The sequence below is a fragment of the Fragaria vesca genome, linkage group LG2 (genome assembly GCF_000184155.1).
Source record: "Fragaria vesca subsp. vesca linkage group LG2, FraVesHawaii_1.0, whole genome shotgun sequence".
Lineage (NCBI taxonomy): Eukaryota > Viridiplantae > Streptophyta > Magnoliopsida > Rosales > Rosaceae > Fragaria > Fragaria vesca.
In genome coordinates, this window is record NC_020492.1 from 6874314 (window position 1) to 6885587 (window position 11274).

At 36.0% G+C, this 11274-nt stretch overlaps 2 protein-coding genes across 2 annotated transcripts; both read right to left on the minus strand.

Annotated features, from left to right (window-relative positions):
* Positions 1 to 3354: 3354 nt before the first annotated feature.
* On the minus strand, positions 3355 to 7290 carry LOC101301625 (NADH dehydrogenase [ubiquinone] 1 alpha subcomplex subunit 9, mitochondrial-like). Its single transcript, XM_004289940.1, has 12 exons — positions 7107 to 7290; positions 6928 to 7024; positions 6599 to 6663; positions 6272 to 6357; positions 6058 to 6142; positions 5903 to 5973; positions 5120 to 5251; positions 4922 to 5037; positions 4691 to 4814; positions 4549 to 4617; positions 3703 to 4118; positions 3355 to 3594 (listed from the first exon to the last, which is right to left on the minus strand). The coding sequence occupies exons 1-11, from the start codon at positions 7192 to 7194 to the stop codon at positions 3774 to 3776; spliced, it is 1278 nt and encodes a 425-aa protein (XP_004289988.1). The 5' UTR covers positions 7195 to 7290; the 3' UTR covers positions 3355 to 3594; positions 3703 to 3773.
* A 929-nt stretch (positions 7291 to 8219) lies between these two features.
* On the minus strand, positions 8220 to 9376 carry LOC101313676. Its single transcript, XM_004292198.1, has 6 exons — positions 9348 to 9376; positions 9214 to 9263; positions 8994 to 9107; positions 8795 to 8899; positions 8571 to 8666; positions 8220 to 8476 (listed from the first exon to the last, which is right to left on the minus strand). Coding segments are annotated over exons 2-6 (573 nt in total). The 5' UTR covers positions 9215 to 9263; positions 9348 to 9376.
* Between the last annotated feature and the right edge of the window lie 1898 nt (positions 9377 to 11274).

Below are 11274 nucleotides of genomic sequence, written 5' to 3' on the forward strand. Positions count from 1 at the left end.
TTTCTTGTTGTTTGTTTGCTGGGTTTAAGATGGATTTGGAAGATGGTTGTGCGGGAGGAGAGAGAGAGAGAGAGTTTTTTAGTGAATATTATTTTAATTTTCAATATATTCATTTTAGGGTTTGTCAGAGTCAAAAGTCTTTTTTACCCTCATTATTTTAACACACATATGTCACCTATGGTCAATGTTAACGTTGACGTGACGAAAAATCGGCTGTGGGTACTATGTAGATACTAAAAATTGAGGTTGGGTACCATTTTGATAACTTTGTAAGTTCGGGTACCATATTGTCAGTCACCCAAGTGTTCAGACACTGTTGGTGCAAAAAATCCTTTTTGTTTTAACTTTTTAAGGTGGAAAAGGAAAATTTATAACTTTTTTCTCGTAGGAGAAGAAAAGGTAGTGGTCTATTTTGACCATATGACCAAACATCCCTTAGGTGTTTTGAGTTTTATTTCATTTTTGGTAATATCTCTATATTAATATTTCTCAATGAGGTAATGAAAATGTGTGATTGATGAGTCATGGCACTCATGAGGGAATTAATAGGGAATTAGTAAGGAAAAGATAGAAGAAGACTGAGGGAAGCTATTAACCTCTTTCCAAAATAATTCTTATTGTCATTTGACCTATTTATGATCAATATCATTGTCATTTTGACCTGAATTGTGTTCAAATTGTAATGAATGAAAAGGGTAATACTAAGTTTAACACAAAAACAATAAAAGCAAAAAGAAAAGGTATATACTAAGAAATTAGAAGGATGTATGGAGGGATGCAGCGCATGTGAGGAGCAGGATCCTTAATTTCATGATTCTTAGCTTTGGCATGGCCTATTGGCCTAACTAATAAGCTGTACTAAGATTCGCTAATCAAATCAATCCTACTGTCCACTTTAGTTACCTCTACTCTATACCATAGACTATAGAAGGATTAATACGGCAAGGCAGTGAAAACACGTTTTACTGTCTTAAAACTCTCACAAGTTTAAGATTGGATTGATTCTAATCCTACACTTGCCTTGGTTGCTTTTATCAGTTTATGTTGTGCCACTATCTTCTTTTCTATGTAAAGCACCAGGATTATGACAACGATCATGATAGCCACCACTAATCTGCCTCTAGCGACATTACTTTTGGGAGGATTTCTAATTTGAAGTAGTACACAATTGTTTTTATGTGTGATCGAATCACAATCGGAATTCATGAGAATTTTTTAAAAATGTCACGTCACGAGTATGTTGGTCTCATTAAACCTTACCACAATTAAATAGAAATGAGTACCACACTCCATTACAACTACATTAAATAACTTACAATTTTCCTCTTTTTACTTGTATAAGCTCATTGAGTTAATCCGCGTCATCTTCCATTAATAGACATAAAGATAAAGTAACAAGGAAAGTGTAGTTTCGGTAGCCAAATGCTTTTAACTTTAAACCTACAAACTTTTACACCAACTGAGTGAAAACCAAACCTCGGTATTTCAAAATTACCAGCAAACACGTTGAACAACGAACAGAATTTTGAAAGAAGTTCAGCATTATTCTCTACTGAAAGATTGATCACATACTTTATTGCATGCTCATCACCAAAAATTTGTTAGGTTTAAACAATGTCTACTAGTTACCTCTTGGCGACTATAACTAATCACATAAATTGCTATCAGGCCACCATGTTCCCTAAAACCAAAAGCTTTCTTAAACTGCAACAAGGACTGGTCGAAGTCGACAGTGACTTGCATATTTTTCACATCAGAACGTTTCAGAAACACAAAGAAAATGACTAGTGGTGAAGTGACAATATATGCTTCAATGCTTCATATACAAATAGCATCCTCCATTGTCGTTTTTTACATATGAAGTTGCATTATTGAATCTAGGAGCTATTACATCCCAGCATGTAAGGAAGCTTAATATCAACCATGTGGCAGAGTTTGGAAGCATAGTTTTAATGTGCAGGCCAAACAGAGTGGGCAGTCACTAATGCACTTGCCTCTTCATATATCAATCGCCACATGCACCAGTCCTCTTTGTATCCTACAATTGCATTGTGATGGATACATGACCCTTTCTACATATTACAGGTACTCAATACATCACAAAATAATTTCATCCTTTAATTTCATCGTTTTGGACAATAAAACAAAATATTTTAAAGCATCTCTAATAGATTCATTGAACATTATTTAAACCAGGACTGTAAAAGTTTTTGTCGAATCCAAACTCGACAGATCCATTTCTCCCCCATTTTAATTCGGGGAACCAAGTGTATGATCAAGTGAAAAAATTTCTTTTGCCCATAGTTGGGGATGTAGTATCCTCATAACAAGACATTTCAGGATCTGCAAATTAAACTGGGACCTAACAGTTGCATTGCAAAGTTGATCATTCAAATTACAATCACCCTTTACCAACAAAGAAAAAATTACAATCATCCACGTTACAATTTACATACGCAAATATCAAATACTTGAATCAAGAGAAGCTTAAACATAGCAGCAAAGATTCCTGTCTCAGACAATATCAGGGACAAATTACTGAAAGCAACAAGAGGAACGGAACTAAAATTGCAAAGATTAACATGGGAAAAGCCCCTGGCTCAGAAGAAGATGTAGACTCTTTCTTCTTTCTCCTCTTCTTGCTTGTTCTTAAAGACTTACTCAACTTGATGTCTCTGAAGACCAAGTGAACTCCAGGATCTCTCATTTTGACACAGCTCCCATGCAATAGGGAATTGTTGGCACCCTGGACATTGTTGTTTATGTAAATGTTGATGCAGCAACAATGATGCGTGGGAGACTCAGCTTTGGCGCCGGAATGTATGATGAACGCTGCCCCAGTGTTCTTTCCTTCTAAGCTGATACGTTCAAAAGATTCATGTCCAGGATCTGGCTCCATAGTAGTCTGAAAGATTTGCCGTCTGAGTCTTTCTTCAAGTTTGAAGGAATACTGCCCCCTGTAGGAGTTTTTTCCTTCTAAGTCATGCTTATGGATTCCTTGCTTCCATTATGAGCTTGGTATTTACACATTTCACTTTGCAAGGAAAGCCAATATTCTCATTCAAAAGACTTGAAACAAAGTCATGTTGAATCCAATTTGGAATTTCAAGAAACGAATCATGTAGAATTCAGTTGGAAGTACTGCTAAAGTGCTAAACAACCAAGGTACCTATATCGGACTATAAAACACTTCCTAATGTAGGTACTGCAGTCAAAAAATTATTGCAGTTGGTATTTGGTATTGTGCGGTTTAGCATTTTTGCTTCTATCAGGTTGAAAAAGTATTGGAGCATTTTGCCAGTCCCTCCGAAATAAGATCTGGTGCTGGCTTGTAGTGCTGTAAGATTGATTCTAGTTCAAGAGGAAAACACTTCTTTACTAATGTAGAGCAAAAGGTAGATACATGGAATTCCCCTATACTCGGGGCTTATGAGCAATCAGCGAAAATGAAAACAAAAAATCCATGCTATCTTGAAATTACAAATGGGTGAAATTCAGTCAAATGTTACGGATATGAAACTGTAAAATACTAACTCTCCACATCCTTTATTGTTTCCTACAATTTTTCAACAGAAGGCAACCCTCTCTGAAAACCTGCCAGACCAAGGATAACATTACTTCAGTCCCCAAAAAACAAATTTTGATTGAGCTTAATTACAAGAAATCAGACATAGATTTAATAAGTTTTGCAAAATCCCAAACCTGATTTGAAGATTCCGAGTGGGTTGCCCTCCTGGACTAAAAGCATTTCAGAATTTGAGAGCCTGAGAAACTCATGGATAAGAATCTGGAGAAACTTTTTCACTGACTGTAGAACCGAAGTTTGGTCCGCCCTTCCGATATTGGATAAGAAACTCAATAGGGTAACCCTTGATCTTATGGGGCAGAATTCCAAGATCATTGAAAGTCAAGGCTACAGAGCACACCACACAATTGAGGAAAATGAGAATATCAACTGTAAAAGAAATGACAAAACTAATCCTAATATTTATCTTACCATTTTCTGAGACAACTGTATCTGGAGCTTGGGCAAGGATTTGATCTAGGTTGAAGATTTCAGGATTTGGCAATGGAAACGGAACTTTTTTAAGCAGGATTTCTCGAGGCATTGCAATTGCCTGCAACATTAAAACATCATTAGTTGAGGTGTAACACTTGGGTACAAAAATCATGTGATTGAAAAAATAAAGATATGGATGTATACACCGTTCTGAAAATTTTCAAACAAATTAAGATACCCCTGCAGGTCCTGTATATTCTGATTTGCAGTAAAGGGAGAATACTAAATAAGTAAATATATTTTTATGATTTTGGCAGAACTCAAAACCCTCAAAGGTCAATGGAAGGTACTTTTTGATATACATAATAGATTCCCTTATGGCAACTCTTGACGTATTATTTAGTTAATGTTTAAGTTATCATAATAATTGTACTGTATTCCATTGCTTAGAAAAAGTCATAATGAACTCTCAAAGTAACTACTGCATCCATTACAAAACATAAGAAACTAGATACATATTTCCGACATCAAGAGTGTTGCACTGTTACCTTTGCGATTGGGATTGGAATCTTCACGTAATGAGGCCATTCCCGGATCATGTCAAACATAAGCTCTGCCTGCATTACTCAGGGACCTCAGTGAAAGTAAATTTTGCATTCACACAACATCAGAAAAATAGACGATAATTACCAATTGATGCACTGTATAGACATCAGGCCCACCAAGTTCATAAACTTTTCCCATGCTGGTGCCATCATCTTGCAGGGCCGAAACGATTGCACCAGCAACATCAGCAACATACACAGGTTGGATTCTACAGGGCAGGTAATACAAGAAAAGTATTTAAACTATATACCCTTGATAAAGCTGTTTCAAAACAGAAACTAATTAAAACTTGTAATTTATATATGTAAAACATACTTGGTAGACCCATCCCCTATAAGTGGAAGAAAGCCATATTTTTTTGAAACAAAAGCCCATCGATTCAAAATTCGATCCTCTGTACCAATCATCACAGCAGGTCTCATAACGGTGGCCTATTGAAGATAAGAGGTTGTCAAAAGATATGCTCCTGAAATAAACATGGCAAGATATAAGGATCAAAATACATAATCCTACCTCTGGTAATGCACTTAAAACAGCACCCTCTGCAGCAGCTTTAGCCCTTAGATATCTGGATTCTGATGAGGGAGATGCCCCTAAGCAAGAAACTTGAATAAATCTCATGATACCCCCATGCTCTTTGGAAATCTGCACACATTCGAAAGATTAGCTGTTATAAGTAAAACAAGAAAAAGATCAGCAAATGAAGTACTGAGAAATGAAGGAGTGAGTGGATGATATAAATGCAGCTAATGAAAGATCATTGTCAGAAATAACAAATATTCAACATAGAGAGTACATGAATAAAAATCACATCTTCAAGTGCAAGTTGACTGTGTTGCAATATTATATTTATTCTATACTTCTTAGCCAATGATGATGGTATAATGTTTGTATACAAGAAAAGGTCACAGCATGCTTCAAAAGTCACATATTAGTAAAAGACGTTCGATGCCAAATATCTCTAATTTTATTGACAATATTGCAATCTCTTGGGTCACATCCAACTTCTATATCTCCACCAAAATAACTTTTTTCCAATTAACTGCACACAGGTCGGATTTGGGCAGACTAGACTTCCATATCCCATGAGACATTTCTTGCAATCTTAAAAGAATTCTGCAGTGTCGTGTACTACCACTATACACTACAAAAGTTTGAATTATGGCAAGATGACTTGTGAATATCAACACTTGTTGTTCCCATTATATGGATGATGTTTCGTAGAACTTATTCTCTAAGATAAATAGATGACTAAGCTGAAAAGCACAGGAATGATGGTCACTGCAGGATACCTACCATTGCGAGTTGTTCAGCCATGGAATGATTCACTTCCTCAAAGCTAAAGTTTCTTGTCTCATATTCTCTCCCTGCAAAACTACACAGTGTGATTTCCTTCATTGAATCCAAGATTTAGAATCTATAACATGTAACTTAGGAGTAAGCATTCATACCAATAAGATTGATAACCACATTAGCTTTCGCCATTACCGCCTTAATTGAACTTTCATCTCTTGGATTGTATTTCATTGGTACTATCTGAGTAAGTGAATTTTAAGCAGTTTAGAGACATAATAGATCATATTAACAACAAATTCAAGTAATTAAAAAAATAAATAAAAGTATAATGTACCGTACAGAACAACCGAACAACAGAGACTACTATACCTGCCCCAAATCTCCCATCAACTTGAGATGACGATGAGAATCTTCAGAACCACGGAATGGTACTAATACCTGGCTTCCCATTTTGGCTGAAGAGATGTAAGAATCAGCACACTAACACACTAAAAAGGCTAAAAGCAAATTCTTTTTGTATAGAGGAAAAGAGCCTAGAACATACTTCGATCATTCAACCTACTACAATTATGCTCAACCATAGCCAACGCAAACAATACACATCAACGAATCAAGTTAAGTCCAAACCCTCCTACTAGAAATGTAATCGCGCTCTAGGGAATGCCAATAAAAATATTTGAAAATACATATACTCACCAAGTTGTTGTACAAGATAACGACCAAGGAACCCAGTAGATCCAAAAACTGCTGCTACAATGCCACTGAAACAAACGTAATTTCAAAAACTTTATAAACATCACAGATATAGGCAGTATAAAAGTACAAGCCACGCCGACTGAGTACATTCACAATTTGCATAACTTCATCTAAGACAACTGCTCCACTAAGCAGCATAAATGCAGAACAACAGGAAGAACACAACAGCCATAAAACGATTTTAAATATCCATGCTATCTACATTTTCTTCCTCTTTTTTCTTCCAGCAATTTGACATTTTAAGCTCTTCATTTGCCTCAAATCAATACCTAACAGATGATCTTCCACCAGTGCCCTTGCGAACAAGGTGCCCCACTCCCTTAGTGGCGAGGGTAGATCCGTACTTAGGACGCTCGGCTCCATAATCTGCAAACAGAACCCGAACGAATTAGGGATTGAGAATCCCGAGGTCGAAAACCTAACAAGTGGGGAGGAAATGAGGGACTACAATGATCGGAGGTAGGGTAGATTGACTTGAGCGACGACGATGAGGGGCTCAGATATCGATGCCCAGCGCGCCTCGTAATGGCCTGCATCGTGTGCTCAGCTTCACTTTCAGACTGAGAAAGACGGAGAGAGATTGAAGAAGAAGAAGAAGAAGAAGAAGATGGGGGAGATGCTTTGCTATTACAGTGGGTAGTTGTTACTGGGCCCAATAGCATGTTTTTGGGCTTTCTATTTTCACTTGACCCACCTTACTAAATCCGATTATCCAACACGATTCACGTTTCCGTTGGTTAATATTGGGAAATGAAATCCACACACCTATTTTTTTTTTTAGTAACTTAAATTTTGTCCTTAGTGACTTAAATTTTGTCTTCATATGATAATGATTACTAAAAATAGAAAGTGGGTGTGTAGATTAAAATTTTGGGTGTGTAGATTTCACATCCCTTAATATTTTATCCGACAAAAATGTCTATTTGGCAATCTAATATGGTTGAACTAGTAGAAGCATCCTAGGATAAAAATGGGGCAATCGCTGAGGCCCCTCATCTTGTGAAAAACATTCTTTGTCAAAATAGTAACTCACTCGGCCACCATTTTTATAACCAAAAAATTACTAAGCAAACTTTTGTAACAAAATAGCTACATTAATTTTGATGACGGCCATGAATCTATAACCCCAGATATACTCATAATACATATAATTGAACGATTCTCAAGCTCATTAGTTTTCGATAACAATAATCTTCAAATGGTGAATTTTGTCTAAGAAAAAAATGTTATGCAGTGTGTATATAAGGGCTGATTCTCTTAAAGCCTTTTTTTTTAATAAAAAATAAATTGATAAAGCCATCTGGTTGTACAAGGAGTGACTCCATCTTAACTTGCAATGCATAAACTTCTGCAATGTGCATAACTTATAAGCATAAACTTCTGCCGGCTCATCACTATTGATAGACATAAAAATACTCAACTCCAAAGGACCATACAACCGTTGAGCCAAAAAAAATAATACCATACAACCACACTTTTGAGAGCTCACTTCAAGAAGGAAACAAATCATTTAACACATCCAAATTGATTCTCCTCAATCTGATTCGTGAAACAAAGAAGCTCAAGTAGTGAAACTTGATTTCCCTATTCGAGCACTTGCTTGCTGTTGTTTTCCTTTCATGTTCTTTTGCAGTTTACTTTGCACAAGACCAGTCTTGGTGGACACTGCTCTATTGGAGCCTTTGGTCATGCTCATAGGACTCGGGGATGCCTTTCTCTGTTGCCTTTGGGAAGCAAGTACCCTCTCCTTGTGCACCTTGACAGCAGAAGGTGTTTTATCAAATAGTTTGTTTACTAGTCCAATCATCCCATCATTGTCTGAAACCACAAAATTACTTCCAGCTTAAAAATTGAAGAATCATACAATATATGTGTCATATTTACCAACCACATTACTGATCAAACTACATACCAGGACTAGATAAGACTGCACGAGGACGCAGCGGTACTGAAGAACAAGCTCTTACATCTGGTTTTGCATCCTGCTTCCCAAGATGTCTGCTCTTATCTACTGTCAATCACAAGTATATGGCTTTGGCAGATAAATTTACATGGTAACATGAAGCTAGATATGAAATATATTAATTAATGACCAGAATGTAAGCGTCTCAAGGTAATTTCTTTTCGAATACCAACCTTTGGATGAAGAAAGTGACTGTCCTAGCCCTGCTGGTACCTTTGGCACAGAAGCCTTCATGATTTTGGGTTTCAATGGTAGAGAACATCCTTGTATCTCCTTCACTGCAAATATATACGTCTGTGATTTACATCTAAACTAGAGGTAATTTGTGGGTTTAAACTGAAAGCTTAACTTATCTGGAAAAATATAAGCTACCTGGTATAGATGGAGATTCATCAGAGACTTTTGTTTCTGGTACTCTTCTGTGATCATTTTGTGAAAGAATATGATTTTCTTGTTGATGTACCCTCACTCTCACCTTAGGATACACTTCAAAATCCCAAACAAACAAATCAAAATCACATATTGATCGAGCTCATAGAACGAATTGTTAGAAAGTAGAAACTTAAAACAGAAATGGATTGGAATAACATACTATGTTGTCTGTGCCTCAAAATTGGAACGATGATTTCCCGCAATGAGAAACTGGAACTAAACGTACTTAACAGAAGGTTTTGTTTATAAAGCAAAAGACAAAAAGCTCAAAAGAAGAAAGATATGAAAACTCACTTTGCGATTGTCGTCTGTTTTCAAATTCGAATGACTTTGGGTTTTGGTTTTGGCTTCTAAGTTCCTCAGTGAACATATATGCTTTTGAAGCAAGAACTTTTACTCAGATTTGTGTCTTGAGTCTGGGAGAAGTAACGAGTACCAAATAAACTGAAGAATGTCAGGGATTTATTTCTCCTCCATGTATCTTGACTTGAAAACCAAGCAGAATCGATTCTTCTGTCATTGCCACACATGGTTTTGCTTTCTTCAACTCGCGTACTATATGTCCTACTCTTAAAAGGATTTTAATGAACATCCCGTATCGAAGAAAACTAAATTATATAAATATGGGCTATAAATATTTATAAACAATTACAATAAGGGTAAGGTCACCCACGATGGTTAGGTTGCAAATTCTGAATGTGGTTATTCAAGTTGAAGCCGGAGCCCCCGACTTGCGAGTTACCCTACTCAGTTGAATCCAAATGGATATGGAGCCCTGAGTTGCCCTAGGTAGCAAATTCTAAATGTGGATATGGTTATTCAAAGTTAAATTCAAAGTCTTGAGTTACCGCCCCCCCCCCCCCCCCCCCAACATTTGAAATGTGTAGCCCGTTGAGTTACCCTTCCCACGATGGGTAGGTAATGAATTTTAAATATGGATATGGTTTCAAAGTTAAAGTCGAAGCCTCAAGTTACGCCCCCAACACTTCAAATGTGGAACCCGAGCCCCAAGGTGATAGGGGCGTCCCTACCCACAATGGGTAGGTTAGTTTTTTTTCTTTTGCCAAAATAACCAATTAAGCATATCATCATTGTAAGGAGTAAATATTCAAATATTGTCACTTTTAAGCTCCAAGTAACACATTCAAAGTTGAAGTCAAAGTCTCGACTTACCCAGCCCCGAATACTTGTATTTAACAGTTTTATTAATCGAGGTTTGAGAGAAATTTTAAACACACTCCCCTAATCTTTTAATACACACCTCTATTATTTTATGTTTCTATTAAGATTTTATAGGTAAGCTAAATGACCAAAACAAACATCTATTATTAAAAAAAATATTCGCGCTAGAAATATTCTTTTCAATCTTCTACCCTAAAATCGTCGAAAACACGTCTTCTCCCCTAACCCCAACTCTTCTCCACAATTCATTTGGGTTGTCTTTTTTTTTTATATCTGTATCAACTTTATTTTGATCTTGCATATCATATTGTCATGTACTACATCTTTATCATGACATGTTTTATCAAATAACTAGCTAGCTATGTTTAGTAGCTACTGTATTTCTACAGTTCTACTAGTTTGTGAATTTTAAAAACTTGTATTGGTGATTTGGAGTTTGGATATAACAATAATCATTTGATTATAAATTGAACGATGATAGCCAAAAATTTCTTGCAAAAATTAGATGAAATAATATGTAAAAAGAGGCACCAAATAGTACATATATATTAATTATATTAAATAATAGAATATTTCATAAATTAAGAGCATTTTAGGCAGTTTGGGATGTGTATTAAGTATAATACTGAAATGAAAAACTTGATAGGTGGTGTATTAAGTAAGGGGTGTGTATTAAGATATTAGGGGTGTGTATTTAAAATTTCTCGAGGTTTGAAGGCGGCACCATCAATTTATTCAAAAAAAAAAAAACATAATAGGCATATTTACTTGCTTGGAATGAAATTGAGTAATCAATCCTTGCGTTTACTAAGACATAAAGGAATCAAATGATTCCAAGTAAAAGTCATATGTAAGGAATTGACCTACGTCTCATCTCGCATGAATCAATTCCTGAATACTCAAGAATTTATTACCCATATGGCTTTAAGAAGCAACCATTCAGAATCGATACTAATTCATTTCTTCTCACATTCTACTTACACCCGATTCATGATTATTTTTCATTCCAAACATGTCACCGGGACTATAAGTCTAGTGT